The following is an 18,905-nucleotide window of genomic DNA, read 5'->3' as shown; positions in this document are numbered from 1 at the left end:
GATACATGAGATAATCGATGTGGAGGATACATGAGATGCTTGATGTGGAGGATACATGAGACGATCGATGTGGAGGATACATGAGACGATCGATGTGGAGGATACATGAGATGCTTGATGTGGAGGATACATGAGACGATCGATGTGGAGGATACATGAGACGATCGATGTGGAGGATACATGAGACGATCGAAGTTGAGGATACATGAGGTGATTGATGTGGAGGATACATGAGATGATCGATGTGGAGGATACATGAGACGATCGATGTGGAGGATACATGAGACGATCGATGTGGAGGATACATGAGATGCTTGATGTGGAGGATACATGAGACGATCGATGTGGAGGATACATGAGACGATCGATGTGGAGGATACATGAGACGATCGATGTGGAGGATACATGAGACGATCGAAGTTGAGGATACATGAGGTGATTGATGTGGAGGATACATGAGAAGATAGAATTGGAGGATACATGAGATGATGTGGAGGATACATGAGACGATCGATGTGGAGGATACATGAGACGATCGAAGTTGAGGATACATGAGACGATCGAAGTTGAGGATACATGAGGTGATTGATGTGGAGGATACATGAGAAGATAGAATTGGAGGATACATGAGACGATCGATGTGGAGGATACATGAGATGATTGATGCGGAGGATACATGAGATGATGTGTAGAATACATGAGATGATCGATGTGGAGGATACATGAGATGATGTGTAGAATACATGAGATGATGCGGAGGATACATGAGATGATGTGTAGAATACATGAGATGATGTGGAGGATACATGAGATGATCGAAGTGGAGGATACATGAGACGATAGATGTGGAGGATACATGAGACGATAGATGTGGAGGATACATGAGACGATCGATGTGGAGGATACATGAGACGATTGATGTGGAGGATACATGAGACGATCGAAATTGAGGATACATGAGACGATAGATGTGGAGGATACATGAGATGCTTGATGTGGAGGATACATGAGATAATCGATGTGGAGGATACATGAGATGCTTGATGTGGAGGATACATGAGACGATCGATGTGGAGGATACATGAGACGATCGATGTGGAGGATACATGAGATGCTTGATGTGGAGGATACATGAGACGATCGAAGTTGAGGATACATGAGGTGATTGATGTGGAGGATACATGAGATGATCGATGTGGAGGATACATGAGACGATCGATGTGGAGGATACATGAGATGCTTGATGTGGAGGATACATGAGACGATCGATGTGGAGGATACATGAGACGATCGATGTGGAGGATACATGAGATGCTTGATGTGGAGGATACATGAGACGATCGATGTGGAGGATACATGAGACGATCGATGTGGAGGATACATGAGACGATCGATGTGGAGGATACATGAGACGATCGAAGTTGAGGATACATGAGGTGATTGATGTGGAGGATACATGAGAAGATAGAATTGGAGGATACATGAGATGATGTGGAGGATACATGAGACGATCGATGTGGAGGATACATGAGACGATCGAAGTTGAGGATACATGAGACGATCGAAGTTGAGGATACATGAGGTGATTGATGTGGAGGATACATGAGAAGATAGAATTGGAGGATACATGAGACGATCGATGTGGAGGATACATGAGATGATGTGGAGGATACATGAGACGATCGATGTGGAGGATACATGAGATGATCGATGTGGAGGATACATGAGATGATCGATGTGGAGGATACATGAGACGATAGATGTGGAGGATACATGAGATGATAGAAGTGGAGGATACATGAGATGATCGAAGTTGAGGATACATGAGACGATTGATGTGGAGGATACATGAGAAGATAGATGTGGAGGATACATGAGATGATAGATGTGGAGGATACATGAGATGATCGAAGTTGAGGATACATGAGACGATCGATGTGGAGGATACATGAGACGATTGATGTGGAGGATACATGAGATGATCGAAGTGGAGGATACATGAGACGATCGATGTGGAGGATACATGAGATGATGTGGAGGATACATGAGATGATCGATGTGGAGGATACATGAGATGATAGATGTGGAGGATACATGAGATGATGTGGAGGACACATGAGACGATCGATGTGGAGGATACATGAGACGATCGATGTGGAGGATACATGAGACGATGGATGTGGAGGATACATGAGACGATGGATGTGGAGGATACATGAGACGATGGATGTGGAGGATACATGAGACGATGGATGTGGAGGATACATGAGACGATGGATGTGGAGGATACATGAGGCGATCGATGTGGAGGATACATGAGACGACCGATGTGGAGGATACATGAGACGATCGATGTGGAGGATACATGAGACGACCGATGTGGAGGATACATGAGACGACCGATGTGGAGGATACATGAGACGACCGATGTGGAGGATACATGAGACGATCGATGTGGAGGATACATGAGACGATCGATGTGGAGGATACATGAGACGATCGATGTGGAGGATACATGAGACGATCGATGTGGAGGATACATGAGACGATCGATGTGGAGGATACATGAGACGATCGATGTGGAGGATACATGAGACGATCGATGTGGAGGATACATGAGACGATCGATGTGGAGGATACATGAGACGATCGATGTGGAGGATACATGAGACGATCGATGTGGAGGATACATGAGACGATCGATGTGGAGGATACATGAGACGATCGATGTGGAGGATACATGAGACGATCGATGTGGAGGATACATGAGACGATCGATGTGGAGGATACATGAGACGATAGATGTGGAGGATACATGAGACGGTCGATGTGGAGGATACATGAGACGGTCGATGTGGAGGATACATGAGACGATCGATGTGGAGGATACATGAGACGATCGATGTGGAGGATACATGAGACGATCGATGTGGAGGATACATGAGACGATCGATGTGGAGGATACATGAGACGATCGATGTGGAGGATACATGAGACGATCGATGTGGAGGATACATGAGACGATCGATGTGGAGGATACATGAGACGATCGATGTGGAGGATACATGAGACGATCGATGTGGAGGATACATGAGACGATCGATGTGGAGGATACATGAGACGATAGATGTGGAGGATACATGAGACGGTCGATGTGGAGGATACATGAGACGGTCGATGTGGAGGATACATGAGACGGTCGATGTGGAGGATACATGAGACGGTCGATGTGGAGGATACATGAGACGATCGATGTGGAGGATACATGAGACGATCGATGTGGAGGATACATGAGACGATCGATGTGGAGGATACATGAGATGATCGATGTGGAGGATACATGAGACGATTGATGTGGAGGATACATGAGACGATCGATGTGGAGGATACATGAGACGATAGATGTGGAGGATACATGAGATGATTGATGTGGAGGATACATGAGACGATAGATGTGGAGGATACATGAGACGATGGATGTGGAGGATACATGAGATGATACAGGACGCCTGCTGGTGTGTCAGAGCAGTCCAGCCTGACGACACATCCCATAGAAGAGTCCTCGCTGCTGGAGGAGCTGTGAGGGAGAGTCCATCTCCACGATGGAGCCCTGGTCCATCACCATGATCCTGCCAGGACATGAAGGACATGACCACACACACATCTTGCCAAAGCCAGTCCTCCTCTGCCTCACCTGGTATAATCCATGATGGTGTTGAGGCGGTGAGCAATGGTGAGGACGGTGCAGTCACTGAACTGAGTCCGGATGGTGAACTGGATCAGTTGGTCCATCTCCAAGTCCACAGCTGCGGTGGCTTCATCCAGAACCAGGATTTTAGTTTTTCTCAGCAGAGCTCTGGCTAAGCACAACAGCTGGCGCTGACCAAGACTGCAGAGGAGCGGGTGACATCAGGTGAACCGAGTCTGGGCCGTGTCTCTGAGGTTTTTAGTACCTGAGATTCTCTCCTCCTTCGCAGCACTGGTGCTTCAGTTGGTCGGGCAGCCGGGACACAAAGCTGCTGAGGTGAGCCAGCTCCAGAGCCCTCCACAGTTCCTCGTCCGAGCACACGTCAAACGGGTCCAGGTTCATCCTGAGGGATCCTGAGAACAGCACCGGATCCTGGAGGCCAAAAGTCAGGGGTCACTTCAGAATCTTTTAAAATCCACAGTGTCAAAATAATTGTATGTAGGTTATCACAAAATGTTGTGTTGCCATGAGAAGACAAAAGCTGTCTTCGATCCTACCAGTAAAAAAGGCTTGTAAAACTCCACTGTGTAGGATGGGAAGCAACATGAAGGGGTTCTGTTTCTTTGATGTATTGAAATCCACAGAAAGATATTGTCTTGAACCGACTACAAAGCGCAGAGGAAGCAGGACCAGACTGCCCTCCAGGCACCATTTCTTTGAACTGTTTTATTCCAAGGTGATGGCTGTTTACGACCCCCTCCCCTTAGAAACAGTTGTTGCCATGTAATCAGGGAAAGTCCCCCAAAAAAAGAGGAGGCATACAATCTTTTGTCAGAGCCTGGTAGAAGTGTGCATAGAGTACAGTCCAGACGTTTCTCCTCATTGAGCCAAATTTATTCTGTCTCTCTTTGATTCCTTGCTTCTTGTCTTGTTTAATAGACGTCATTAGTGTTTGAACCTGACACACAACATGCCAAAAATGAACACAACAGATCATTGGTACAACTAATGAGGGGCCAATCGGTTCTGACAGCCGTTGTTGCGCTGGCAGAGGTTTGCCCCTATCGTGTTTGAACAAGTGTCGTTTTGCACCCCGATAGAGCAGAACACTCTCTGCCGGGGTGGTGTGAGAATGGGATATTTTTAAGTGAGCTTTCTTAATCCATAGTCGTGTTTAAAGCAGCTGGTGCTTCCCCATGTGAAATCTTTGGGTTTTTCTTCTTATGTTGTTAAAATAACTTTGTGTTTCAATGAGTTCCCGGCGAGAAGACAAAAGCGGTCTTTGAGCCCACCAAGAATAAGGTTTGTAAAACTCCACTGTGTAGGATGGGAATCAACATGAAGATCTTCTGTTTCTTTCAAGTATAGTAATCAACAGAAATATTTTCTCTTGACCCAAGAACTACAAAGCGGAGAGGAAGCAAGGCCTGACTCCCCTCCAGGCGACCTTTTCTTTGAACTGTTGTAATCAACGGCGAGGGCTGTTTACGCCCCCCGACCCTTAGAAACAGCTGTTGCCATGTAATCACGGAAAGTCCAAATAAAGACAAGAGTACAGCCCAGACGTATCTCCTCAATTGAGCCAAATTGAATTCTGTCTCTGTTTAATTATTTGCTTCTTGTCTTGTTTAATAGATGTCATTAAGGTTTGAAGCACTAGTAAACTATTTTGTTTTGTCATAAGGGCTCCTGTTTGTCGGCTCACAGAGCTGTTTTGGCCAGCTCTTTATCTGTTTTGAAGTAGCAGCTGCATTACTTTCTGGGCGGGAGGGGCTGTTTCCCCTCTTCTTAATTGGAGCCTTGCTTGCTGATGCTATTATTGCGTTGTAAGGGCTGGTCTGCTAACATCAATATTGATCTGGAGTCTGACACAAACACAGGATTGTGGTGTGACAATATTTATTTATACAAAATTGACTAAATATGAATTTTTAGTCAATATATATATATTAATCCAATGAGGTGGCGACTTATCCAGGCTGTACACCGCCTTCCGCCCGATTGTAGCTGAGATAGGCACCAGCGCCCCCCCCAGTGATCCCAAAGGGAATAAGCGGTACAAAATGGATGGATGGAATATTTATATTATTCTCTTCGATTAGATGCAAAATGTATAACTAAGTCAAAAGTGCGACATATTTCATCAAAAGCAAAAACTACTTTTTTTTTACCTTTATCTTTCTCCAAAGTGGGCTGGCTCAGGGTGGAGGACAGAGTAAAACAACTTGCACTGAGCCTGGTCTATAAAATCCGCTACACCTCCTTGATACCGAAGTACATGTCAAACTACTTCCTTAACGTAAATGACCACCATGACCACAACACCAGGGGGAGCTCCACAAACCACGTTAAACCCAGATTCCGATCTAACAAAGGTCTTAACTCATTCTCTTTCTATGCCACATCAATGTGGAATGCACTCCCAACAGGTGTAAAAGTAAGTGCATCTCTATATTCCTTCAAAACCGCTCTAAAACAACACCTCCAGGCAACTTCAACACTTTACTAATACCCTCCTCCATTCACATCCCATCTCCCCGGATTATAAACAACTCAAATGTACTTCTAATGTATATACTTGTTCTTATGCTATGTGAACTCACTATGTTCTCTGCTGGCTGTACATATCCTACTAAGTAAGACCTACACTGTTTCAATGTCCACATTTCTCTGTTGATGCAATTGTTGATGACTGAAGTTCTGATATCAACCAAAGCTCCTCATCCCAACCCCCGGATTGTAAATAATGTAAATAATTCAATGTATATACTATGATGATTAACTTGTGTGATGACTGTATTATGTTGATAGTATATATTTGTACCATGAATTGATTAACGTGGACCCCGACTTAAACAAGTTGAAAAACTTATTGGGGTGTTACCATTTAGTGGTCAATTGTACGGAATATGTACTGTACTGTGCAATCTACTAATAAAGGTATCAATCAATCAACCAATCAATAAATCAATGCCTTCTTTGGAATTGTACGGTGCACATTAAGACGGCCTCGCCTCTTGTGCATCCTTGCACTCACCTGAGGGATGATTGTGATCCTGGAGCGGAGCTCATGAAGGCCAATCTGGGAAATATCCACTTCATCGATGAAAACACGTCCGCTGGTCGCCTCCAGAATACGAAAAATTCCCAGAGCGAGGGACGACTTCCCCGCTCCCGTTCTTCCAACGATCCCCACCTGTCAATCAAAAGAAACGATTCAGAATACATGAAATCACCAACCGTTGTTCATCCACTAGGTGGCAACCTTCTCTTTGTCTTGGATGCTGATGGAGATTCCCTTTAAGGCCCAGTCAAGACCTTTACGATACTGCAGTCCGTAGTCCTCAAACTGGATGGTTCCTTGGTTCGGCCAGTCTGCTTGGAGATAATTGTTCTTCTTTATCCAAGGTGCCTGAGGGTTTGAACGTGGATCAGAAAAGCAGCACGGTGGTGACTCGAATCCTCACACACAACTCGGGCTGAGGGAAACTAATTGATGTTTTAAACCAGGGGCGCTCACACTTTTTCTGCAGGCGAGCTACTTTTCAATTGACCAAGTCGAGGAGATCTACCTCATTCCTATTTATAATTTATATTTATTTATTTATGAAAGAGACATTTTTGTTAACAAGTTAATGGTGTTTAATGATAATACAAGCATGTTTAACACACATAGATTCCTTTCTTTCATGAAGACAAGAATATAAGTTGGTGTATTACCTGATTCTGATTACTTGCATTGATTGGAATCAGACAGTGGTGCTGATAACGTCCGCATTTTCAAATGGAGGAAAAAAAAAAAAGTCCTCCTTTCTGTCCAATACCACATGAAAGTGGTTGGATTTGGCATCTCATTTGTCCAACTTGCATACTGGTTTTTAAACACTTTGTTATGAGAGTAGCATATGTGTGTGGCCCTTTAATGTCTGGCAGCAGGTGAGTGACGTCAGTGAGTGTGCGGGTGGGCAAGCAAGTGAGAAAGCGGTCGCTGTGGGCGGGTGAGAAATACATTGGCATCAAACTCCGTAACTTGCTAGCTTTCTGAGACTCTTATTTTGTTAGCACAGGCAGGATGAAACAGGTATTTTATGGTGAAGACAGGAACCGTGCAGTCGGTCTTTAGAGTTTTGACGGTAGGTATTGAGTCTCTAGAAATAAAATGTGTTTCTCTGCGTCCGCCCTGTTAGTAATTTTTTTCTTAAATATGAGCCAGCGTCATCTCACAAGATCCTCAGGTGCCGAGAATGTCAAACAACTGACGAAAGTGAAGTCTTGGTATGATTGATGATTGCTCATTTTTATGTCTATTGTTTAATGCCTGGCTTGAGATCGACTGACACACCCTCCGAGATCGACCAGTCGATCGCGATCGACGTAATGGGCACCCCTGTTTTAAACGATCATGCACCGGCACCTCTTTGGGCGTGTTGGCGTATTCCTTCACTCTCTCCACTGACACGATGTTGTTCTCCACGTCGGTCCAGGATCGAACAATCCAGCTCAGAATCCCTGTCACCTGCATGTGCACATGTTGTCATTAATATACTTCATCATCTGGTTACTGTCACATGGTTCTATCTCTACTTCTGTTAAAACGCAATAATCACTTATTCTTTTGTTGTTTGGACACTTTGCACTAGTTTTGGGTCCATCCATCCATCTAAATGGAATTCTGTCTCCGTCTAATTCAATCGATCAATCAATGTTTACTTATATAGCCCTAAATCACTAGTGTCTCAAAGGGCTGCACAAACCACAACAGGAACCACTACGAAATCCTCGGTAGGCCCACATAAGGGCAAGGAAAACTCACACCCAGTGGGACGTCGGTGACAATGATGACTATGAGAACCTTGGAGAGGAGGAAAGCGATGGATGTCGAGCGGGTCTAACATGATACTGTGAAAGTTCAATCCATAATGGATCCAACACAGTCGCGAGAGTCCAGTCCAAAGCGGATCCAACACAGCAGCGAGAGTCCCGTTCACAGCGGAGCCAGCAGGAAACCATCCCAAGCGGAGGTGGATCAGCAGCGCAGCGATGTCCCCAGCCGATACACAGGCAAGCAGTACATGGCCACCGGATCGGACCGGACCCCCTCCACAAGGGAGAGTGGGACATAGGGGAAAAAGAAAAGAAACGGCAGATCAACTGGTCTAAAAAGGGAGTCTATTTAAAGGCTAGAGTATACAGATGAGTTTTAAGGTGAGACTTAAATGCTTCTACTGAGGTGGCATCTCGAACTGTTACCGGGAGGGCATTCCAGAGTACTGGAGCCCGAACGGAAAACGCTCTATAGCCCGCAGACTTGTTTTGGGCTTTGGGAATCACTATCAATCAATCAATCAATGTTTACTTATATAGCCCTAAATCACTAGTGTCTCAAAGGGCTGCACAAACCACAACACAAACCACTACGACATCCTCGGTAGGCCCACATAAGGGCAAGGAAAACTCACACCCAGTGGGACGTCGGTGACAATGATGACTATGAGAACCTTGGAGAGGAGGAAAGCGATGGATGTCGAGCGGGTCTAACATGATACTGTGAAAGTTCAATCCATAATGGATCCAACACAGCAGCGAGAGTCCCGTTCACAGCGGAGCCAGCAGGAAACCATCCCAAGTGGAGGCGGATCAGCAGCGCAGAGATGTCCCCAGCCGATACACAGGCAAGCAGTACATGGCCACCGGATCGGACCGGACCCCCTCCACAAGGGAGAGTGGGACATAGGAGAAAAAGAAAAGAAACGGCAGATCAACTGGTCTAAAAAGGGAGTCTATTTAAAGGCTAGAGTATACAGATGAGTTTTAAGGTGAGACTTAAATGCTTCTACTGAGGTAGCATCTCGAACTGTTACCGGGAGGGCATTCCAGAGTACTGGAGCCCGAAATGAAAACGTTCTATAGCCCGCAGACTTTTTTTGGGCTCTAGGAATCACTAATAAGCCGGAGTCCTTTGAACGCAGATTTCTTGCCGGGACATATGGTACAATACAATCGGCATTCCTTGCTTCTTCATCCATTTTCTACCGCTTATTCCCTTTCGGGGTCGCGGGGGTGCTGGCGCCTATCTCAGCTACAATCAGGCGGAAGGCGGAGTAGACCCTGGACAAGTCGCCACCTCATCGCAGGGCCAACACAGATAGACAGACAACATTCACACTCACATTGGAATAGCATAGCTCGGTTGGTAGAGTGGCCGTGCCAGCAACTTGAGGGTTGCAGGTTCGATCCCTGCTTCCGCCATCCTAGTCACTGCCGTTGTGTCCTTGGGCAAGACACTTTACCCACCTGCTCCCAGTGCCACCCACACTGGTTTAAATGTAACTTAGATATTGGGTTTTCACTATGTAAAGCGCTTTGAGTCACTAGAGAAGAAGCGCTATATAAATATAATTCACTTCACTTCACTTCACATTCACACACTAGGGCCAATTTAGTGTTGCCAATCAACCTATCCCCAGGTGCATGTCTTTGGAGGTGGGAGGAAGCCGGAGTACCCGGAGGGAACCCACGCACTCACGGGGAGAACATGCAAACTCCACACAGAAAGATCCCGAGCCTGGATTTGAACCCAGGACTGCGGGACCTTCGTATTGTGAGGCAGACGCACTAACCCCTCTCCCACCGTGAAGCCCAAAGAAGCAGACAAAGAAGTCCTTGCTTCTTTGTCTTGTTTAATCGATATCATCAGTGTTTGAACCTGACAGTGGGGTGTTTTGGCCACGTTAGTCGATGTGTGTTTCATACCTGGAGAGAATGTGACACGGCCAAACCCACCACGCCTGGACTGAGCACATGTCGATTTTGCACCGAAAAGACGGCAGCGGCCAGAACCAGAAGATTCCCCAGGAACTCCAGGTTCACCGCCAACCATCTGACACACATCCATGTTTCTTTCATCAAATCCATTCAAAGAGAAATTCCCACTAAGTCCAAACTGGATCATTAGTTTTTGCAACATGAACACAAATTGTCGTTTATTTAGTTCCGACGCACCTGGTGGCCACAAATCTGGGAAAATAGGCCTCTTGGTTCTTATCGATGCGATGGTCGGCCAGCTGCACAAAGCGTTGCTGTTCGCCGAACGCTCGAATCACACAGACGCCCTGGACAGTCTCGTTGAAGTGGCTGTAAATGGGCGAGCGACTGACCGCCTCCAGTCGCCGAAGCTGACACGACGCCGCCACGTAGAAGCTCTGCAAAGCGGGACGATCACAAAACCCGGTTTACCTAACGGCGGTGGCGGCGAGGAGCGAGCAGGTCACCTGTATGAAGATGTAGAGGAGGGTGAGCGGGAGCAGCACCAGCCCGCTGAAAGGTGTGGCCGCCAAGACGATGATGCAGACTTCCAGCAGCTTGAACAAGTAGCCCAGCATCATCTTGAGGCCTTCGGGGATCATGCAGTCGATGGCGTCGATCTCCTTGGAGAAGCGGTTGAGGAGGTTCCCGCTGGGCGTCACCTCGAAAAAAGACATTGGCGAGCGCAGAACGTTGTGGAGCAGGTCGGCGTGAAGGTGGCGTGACGCCACGATCCCACCCAGGGCGATGGCCAGGGTCGTCCCAAACATGGCCAGACCTGAGGGATAATCACGTCCGAGATGAAGAAGTTATGGATCTTTGTTCGGCAGGTTTTGTCTGCTCTTCACAACATTTTGCTCACAACATTGCTTACGTACTTTTTACTTTCACACCACAGCAGTACCTCCACCTACGAGCTTAATTGGTTCTCCACTCAAAACACTTTTATCTCAAATCAACGCCGCCCACTGAAAGGAATTGGTTCCTTGTCCCCGCCCCAAAGATTCTGTTCATAACTTTTATGGACAGAATTTCTAGGCGCAGTCAAGGCGTTGAGGTGATCCGGTTTGGTGGCTGCAGGATTAGGTCTCTGCTTTTTGCAGATGACGTGGTCCTGATGGCTTCATCTGGCCAGGATCTTCAGCTCTCACTGGATCGGCTAGCAGCAGAGTGTGAAGCGACTGGGATGGGAATCAGCACCTCCGAGTCCGAGTCCATGGATCTCGCCCGGGAAAGGGTGGAGTGCCATCTCCGAGTTGGGGGGGGGAGACTCTGCCTCAAGTGGAGGAGTTCAAGTACCTAGGAGTCTTGTTCACGACTGAGGGAAGAGTGGATCGTGAAATCGACAGGCGGATCGGTGCGGCATCCTCAGTAATGCGGACGCTGTACCGATTCGTTGTGGTGAATAAGGAGCTGAGCCGGAAGGCAAAGCTCTCAATTTACCGGTCGATCTACGTTCCCATCCTCACCTATGGTCATGAGCTTTGGGTTATGACCAAAAGGACAAGATCACGAGTACAAAGAGCTTTCTACTGATCACCACGATCTAGGTCTCTATCCTCACCTATGGTCATGAGCTTTGGGTTATGACTGAAAGGACAAGATCACGGGTACAAGCGGCCGAAGTAAGTTTCCTCCGCCGAGTCATAGTCTAAGAAGCTCTGCTATCTGGGGGGAGATCAAAGTAAAGCCGCTGCTCCTCCACATGGAGAGGAGCCAGAGGAGGTGGTTCAGGCATGTGGTCAGGATGCCACCCAAACGCCTCCCTAAGGAGGTGTTTAGGGCACGTCCGACCAGTAGGAGGCCACGGGGAAGACCCAGGACACGTTGGAAAGACTATGTCTCCCGGCTGGCCTGGGAACGCCTCGAGATCCCCGGGAGAAGCTGGATGAGGTAGGGAGCTGGGGAGAGGAAAGTCTGGGCTTCCCTGCTTAGGCTGCTGCCGCTGCGACCCTACCTCGGATAAGCGGAAGAAGATGGATGGATGGATAGTTTCATGAAGTAACAATAATGTAGAACATTTACTTCGGTAAATGTTCCTGCGGTTACTTTGGTAACCGCAGGATTAGGTCTCTGCTTTTTGCAGATCATGTGGTCCTGATGGCTTCATCTGACCGGGATCTTCAGCTCTCACTGGATCGGCTTGCACCCGAGTGTGAAGCGACTGGGATGGGAATCAGCACCTCCGAGTCCGAGTCCATGGATCTCGCCCGGGAAAGGGTGGAGTGCCATCTCCGAGTTGGGGGGGAGACTCTGCCCCAAGTGGAGGAGTTCAAGTACCTCGGAGTCTTGTTCACGACTGAGGGAAGAGTGGATCGTGAGATCGACAGGTGGATCGGTGCTGTGTCTTCAGTAATGCGGACGCTGTATCGATCCCTTGTGGTGAAGAAGGAGCTGAGCCGGAAGGCAAAGCTCTCAATTTACCGGTCGATCTACGTTCCCATCCTCACCTATGGTCATGAGCTTTGGGTCATGACCGAAAGGATAAGATCACGGGTACAAGCGGCCCAAATCATTTTCCTCCGCCGTGTGGTGGGTCTCTCCCTTAGAGATAGGGTGAGAAGCTCTGCCATCCGGGAGGAACTCAACGTAAAGCCGCTGCTCCTCCACATCGAGAGGAGCCAGATGAGGTGGTTCGGGCATCTGGTCAGGATGCCACCCGAACGCCTCCCTAGGGAGGTGTTTAGGGCATGTCCAACCGGTAGGAGGCCACGGGGAAGACCAAGGACACGTTGGGAAGACTATGTCTCCCGGCTGGCCTGGGAACGCCTCGGGATCCCCCGGGAGGAGCTGGACGAAGTGGCTGGGGAGAGGGAAGTCTGGGTTTCCCTGCTTAGGCTGTTGCCCCCGCGACCCGACCTTGGATAAGCGGAAGATGATGGATGGATGATGGATTTACTTCGGAGAGTGGACTTCTACGGTTACCTCCTTTCAGTTGTTTCTCCGTCCAACACACCATCAGCTTCTTCTCCATGTTTTCATGGATAAATATCCTCACTTAAGGTAAAATCTTAACATTCTTGGCTGGCGTTGGAATCTTTCTGCTTCAGTATGGAGCAGATTAGTGGCGCTACGCTAGCATTGCTTCATCAAGTTAGTTGTTTTTTGATGATTCCTTTTTTTTTAATCATTAAAATCACTTTTTCTTCTCAGCACTGTACTTTACACTTACTTTCTTGTGTCTTAGGAAAACAAAGTGAGGTCCATATCTGGCTATAAGCTAATTAGCGAATCTTTCAGAGTTCATTGTGACATTTGCCATGCTAACTAATGGTGGGGATGCTTGTAACTTAAAACATAACAACTAGTTGTTATCGCAAATCACTCTTAAGTTGAGGCACCACCGTACTTCTCCTATATCAGGGGTCGGGAACCTTTTTGGCTGAGAGAGCCACGAAAGCCACATATTTTAAAATGTATTTCCGTGAGAGCCATATAATAGTTTTTAACAATGAACTAAATGCCTGCATTTTTTTAGTAAGACCAACATTTTTAGAGTATTGTAGGTCTCCTATTCTTTTTAATAACATTGTTATTCTGAAGCTAACCAATATCTGACAAATACTTCTTATCATGAATGAGACTTCTTGAACAGGTGCGGTAGAAAGCGGATATTTTGACACTGTGATTACCAGCGTAATTATGTAGGTAGGTAAGTATTGTTATTGCCCAAGTACAACACAACTTTGTTGATTGACTGATTGATTTGATTAGACAAACAAACAGTGTTTAGGGCTGAAAAAAAAAAACTCCAGAGCAAAGCATATATACGTATCACAACATACATCTCCAGACTTGCAACAGAGGGGAGGGAGTGGGGGGCTACGGTGGCGGGCTGCAGCTCTTCAGGCACTGCCCAGTTGTCCATCACCCCTAAGGGATTCGCGTCAAGGGCGTTGGATGAATTATTCATTACTTATCGTGTTAAGCAATGTCAGCTAAGATTTATCTTGAGAGCCAGATGCAGTCATCAAAAGAGCCACATCTGGCTCTAGAGCCATAGGTTCCCTACCCCTGTCCTATATGATCATCAAATTAAGACTTTCTTTCCAATGCTGTGACCAAACTGCTTTTAGAGAAATTCAAGAAACCTTGAGTCAGGCCGAGGGCTCCGAACACGCTCAGTCTGAGCACGTGGTCGGCCTGGGTGCCGTTTATGGGAAGGTCGTCGGCCCACAGGCTGAGCCAGTAGCTGTACGCTAACGAGGCGGACTGGTGGAAGGCGCACAGGAAGAGGATGGTCATGATGAAGGTCAGGCCGACGGTTCTGAAGTATTCCTGGTATACTTGCAGCTTTACCTGACAACAGAAGGCAGAGGAGTCACGGTACAGTCGGGAGCATTGATCGTTCTGTGTTCACTTTCTGCGTCTCTTAGTGGTTTTTCGTTCCACTCCATATTTCAGGTTTGTGCTCTCAATTTTTCTCCGCTGGACTTGCCAGAAAACATCCATGAAAACCTTGTCATGACGTTAACGTTCTCTAGATTGATCAATGTTCCTTAATTGGCTCATTCTTGGGTCGCAAGCACTTCAATCAATCAATCAATCAAAGTTTATTTATGTAGCCCTTAATCACAAATGCCTCAAAGGGCTTCGCAAACCACAACGACATCCTTGAATCGGATCCCACATCCAGGCAAGGAAAAACTACACCTAATAGGTGACCAGTACAATGGACGCTGAGTGGATACAGTTACAAATGTGAGAGTCCAGTCCATAGGGGGGGTCCTCTTGCATGTAGACAAGTCGGGGGCAGAAAACAAGTATGGACAGTTGGACAAGTTGGGCCGGGAGGTAAAAAATGTTAAGAACCGCCGTTTTAGAATAGTCAGGTTTAGTCGTCGTCTCGGCAGTCCAGTAGAGCGCAAGACAATCCTGGCATCTGAGGTCCTCGCTAAACCCTCCAATCTCTGCTGTGTTTATTTGGTAATCGGCAAAGGTGGGTAGTAACACGCTACATTTACTCCGTTACATTTACTTGAGTAACTTTTGGGATAAATTGTACTTCTAAGAGTAGTTTTAATGCAACATACTTTTACTTGAGTATATTTCTAGAGAAGAAACGCTACTTTTACTCCACTCCATTTATCTACATTCAGCTCGCTACTCGCTACTGATTTTTATCGATCTGTTAATGCACGCTTTGTTTGTTTTGGTCCGTCAGACAGACCTTCAAAGTAGTATTTATCACATGCCTGCGTTTCACCAATCAAATGCAGTCACTGGTGAAGTTAGACTCCGTTTCACCAATCAAATGCAGTCACTGGTGAAGTTAGACTCCGTTTCACCAATCAAACCGAGCCAGACGGTCATATGATTAACTGCACTTTTTTATTTATTTTTTTATAAACCTTTATTTATAAATTTCAACATTTAAAAACAGTTTAAAATAATAATCAAAGTAAGTACAAAAACAGTACAAAACAGTATAAAAACCGTACAAAACAGCGCCAGGGGGTTGTAAATTCAAAGTAACTAAAATAGAAAGCAAAAAATATATATATATATAAAATAAAGTGCAAAGCCGTTGGCTCACTCAATCTCGGTAAATAACTTAAATTTGGAACACAACATCATTGTTTTCACAGCTTTTTGGTTGTTAGAGGTAGAGAGTGTTTTAATGTAGAGTTCTAAATCTTTTTCAAAGGCACAAAAAACAGGTCGGGTATTGAGAAACTTACATTTATGAATATAAAACTTAGCCAATAGTATAATGAGGTTGCAAAAGTAAAATTCATTTTCAGTTTTTTTTTTTCAACACAGTGTAAAACCAAATATATATTACTTAATATATATTATTGTTTTAGTTGCTTAAGAGATATTCATGGCTCTGAGTTTGTTCATTGCTATTTTCATGTTTTTGTGCATTACTTACCGTCATCATTAAACGAACAGGTTACTCATCAGTTACTCAGTACTCGAGTAGTTTTTTTCACAACATACATTTAAGTAAATATTTGGGTGACTACTCCTTACTTTTACTTGAGTAATACATCTCTAAAGTAACAGTACTCTTACTTGAGTACAATTTCTGGCTACTCTACCCACCTCTGGTAATCAGAAAGTTTTAGCCTTTAATGGCCATAGGGGTCCATCTATATAGGTGTGTATATAAATATATATAATAAATATTGCCAGTCACAATTAACCTATGCTCAGCTGGGAAAATAAGTATATATACTTAATATGTCATCCATTTATCTAATATTATGAACTGTTACAGGTGTATTTAATATTAATGCTAATATGAAAAATGTAACTTAATAGAATGTGGGGATGTAAAATGTGACCGGGCGCAAGCAGGAATTGACGTCACACACCACCTGGAGCACTTGTCAGCCAAAGCGTTTTGCTACGGAGCCACTTCATGGAATGAATCCTCATTTTTGACCGTTTCTGTGGACTTACCATTGGCCTGAGAAGAACTGGGATGGACAGAGACTCTTACCAGGAGGACTTTGAGTTGGATGCGCGGTACCGTGAGTACGCTGCGGCTACCAAACGTTTGATTTCTTGCCCGCACGTGCATGTCACGTACGTAATTTTGGGGACTTTGGGGAAATATATGTGCTGTATTAACTTTGGGATTGAGTGTGTTGTGCAGGGGTTTGAGTTGTATTGGCGGGTTGTATGGACGGGAGGTGGAGATGTTTGTTATGCGAGATTAATTTGTGGCATATTAAATAGAGATGTTCGATAATATCAGAATGCCGATATTTTCGGCCGATAAATGCTTTAAAATGTAATATCGGAAATTATCGGTATCGGTTTCAAAAAGTCAAATTTACGACTTTTTAAAACGCCGCTGTACGTAGTGGTACACGGACGTAGTGAGAAGTACAGAACACCACAAACCTTAAAAGGCACAGCCGTTGTGTGCCGGCCCAATCATATAATATCTACGGCTATTCACACACAAGTGAATGCAAGGCATACTTGGTCAACAGCCCTACAGGTCACACTGAGGGTGGTCGTATAAACAACTTTAACACTCTTACAAATAGGCGCCACACTGTGAACCCACACCAAACAAGAATGACAAACACATTTCGGGAGAACATCCGCACCGTAACACAACAGAACAAATACCCAGGACCCCTTGCAGCAGTAACTCTTCCGGAACGTTACAATATACAATACATTCGGTTGATATCGGAATCAGTATTTCAGAGTTAGACAATATCGGATATCGGCAAAAAAGCCCTTATCGGACATCTCTAATATTAAACATAAGCCTGATCGTGTTGTGGCTAAAAAATTATACATGCTTTGTGTTTATTTATCGGTTTAGTCGTTCCCAGCTGAATATCAGGTCCCACCCGTGACTCCTTAATTTGTGTAGTGGCAGCAACACCCGGAGAACTTGGGTGCATTTGTTACAAGCATTTGTACGATGGAAAAATTTGATCTCTATTTGTAGCCATTAGCCGTTATGCTCTTCCAAGCATTAATTCTGGCACACAAAAACCCAATTTTGACCGTCGACTGTGGGCAAATAATTGCGAATCAGATTGGACTATGAAAATCCATAGCCCTGATATTTAGTTTTTAGATCGTGCTGCCTCATCCAGGTAATGTAGGGGTTTGCGAGGCTACGAAATTAAATTAAAAAAAGAACTCACCCTCCCAACTTTAGCTGTGTCAGCCTGAGTGAGTTTCCCAGAGTCGTCAGACGGCAAGTCTTGGAGCGTCCCCACCACCTGAACACTGGCACCACCCATGTCACAGCTGAAAAAAGTAAGGTACATGTACAATTACATGATTGTTTGCTCATGTTCGAATAATTTTATCTAAGTTGTCACAAAAACTTTGTGGTGAAATGAGTTCCCGGCGAGAAGACCAAAAGCTGCCTTTGAACCTAACAAGGCTTGTAAAACTCCACTGTGTAGGGGGGGAAGCAACATTAAGGTGTTTGTTATTTTCATGTATTGTAATCAACAGAAAGATATTGTCTGACCCAAGAACTACAATAGCGAAGAGGAAGCAGGACCAGACTCCCCTCCAGGTACCGCTTTTTTAAACTCTTTTACGACCCTCTTTTTGAACTGTTTTACGACCTCTTTTTGAAGTCTTTTACGAACCTCGTTTTGAACTCTTTTACGAACCTCTTTTTGAACTCTTTTACGACCTTTTTTTTGAACCGACCTTTACTTTTTAACTGTTCTGTAACCAAAGGCGATGGCTGTTTACGACCCCATCCCTTAGGAAGCAGCTGTTGCCATGTGGTCAGGAAAGGTCCAAATAAAAGGAGGCAGCGTGCAATCTTTTGGCAGAGCGTGATGACACTGTACACCTTTTTAGACCAGTTGATCAGCCGTTTCTTTTCTTTTTCTTCTATGTCCCACTCTCCCTTGTGGAGGGGGTCCGGTCCGATCCGGTGGCCATGTACTGCTCGCCTGTGTATCGGCTGGGG

The 18,905-nt window shown here is 45.6% G+C and overlaps 1 protein-coding gene across 1 annotated transcript in view; it reads right to left on the bottom strand.

Annotated features, from left to right (window-relative positions):
- LOC133536078 (multidrug resistance-associated protein 1-like) overlaps positions 1 to 18,905 on the bottom strand; it is a 73,268-nt gene that overhangs the window by 5,262 nt on the left and 49,101 nt on the right. The window contains exons 20-30 of the mRNA XM_061876275.1: positions 18,115 to 18,220; positions 14,584 to 14,791; positions 10,960 to 11,270; positions 10,691 to 10,890; positions 10,442 to 10,568; positions 8,103 to 8,204; positions 6,954 to 7,100; positions 6,726 to 6,884; positions 3,954 to 4,120; positions 3,695 to 3,889; positions 3,491 to 3,629 (exon numbers count right to left, since the gene is read on the bottom strand). Coding sequence (XP_061732259.1) covers positions 3,521 to 3,629; positions 3,695 to 3,889; positions 3,954 to 4,120; positions 6,726 to 6,884; positions 6,954 to 7,100; positions 8,103 to 8,204; positions 10,442 to 10,568; positions 10,691 to 10,890; positions 10,960 to 11,270; positions 14,584 to 14,791; positions 18,115 to 18,220 — 1,831 coding nt within the window. The 3' untranslated portion in view covers positions 3,491 to 3,520. The remainder of the gene's footprint in view (positions 1 to 3,490; positions 3,630 to 3,694; positions 3,890 to 3,953; positions 4,121 to 6,725; positions 6,885 to 6,953; positions 7,101 to 8,102; positions 8,205 to 10,441; positions 10,569 to 10,690; positions 10,891 to 10,959; positions 11,271 to 14,583; positions 14,792 to 18,114; positions 18,221 to 18,905) is intronic.

Source organism: Nerophis ophidion, linkage group LG17 (assembly GCF_033978795.1).
Source record: "Nerophis ophidion isolate RoL-2023_Sa linkage group LG17, RoL_Noph_v1.0, whole genome shotgun sequence".
NCBI classification, from domain to species: domain Eukaryota; kingdom Metazoa; phylum Chordata; class Actinopteri; order Syngnathiformes; family Syngnathidae; genus Nerophis; species Nerophis ophidion.
The sequence above is the reverse complement of the archived record's forward strand: the minus strand, read 5'-3'. Positions and strand labels throughout refer to the sequence as shown.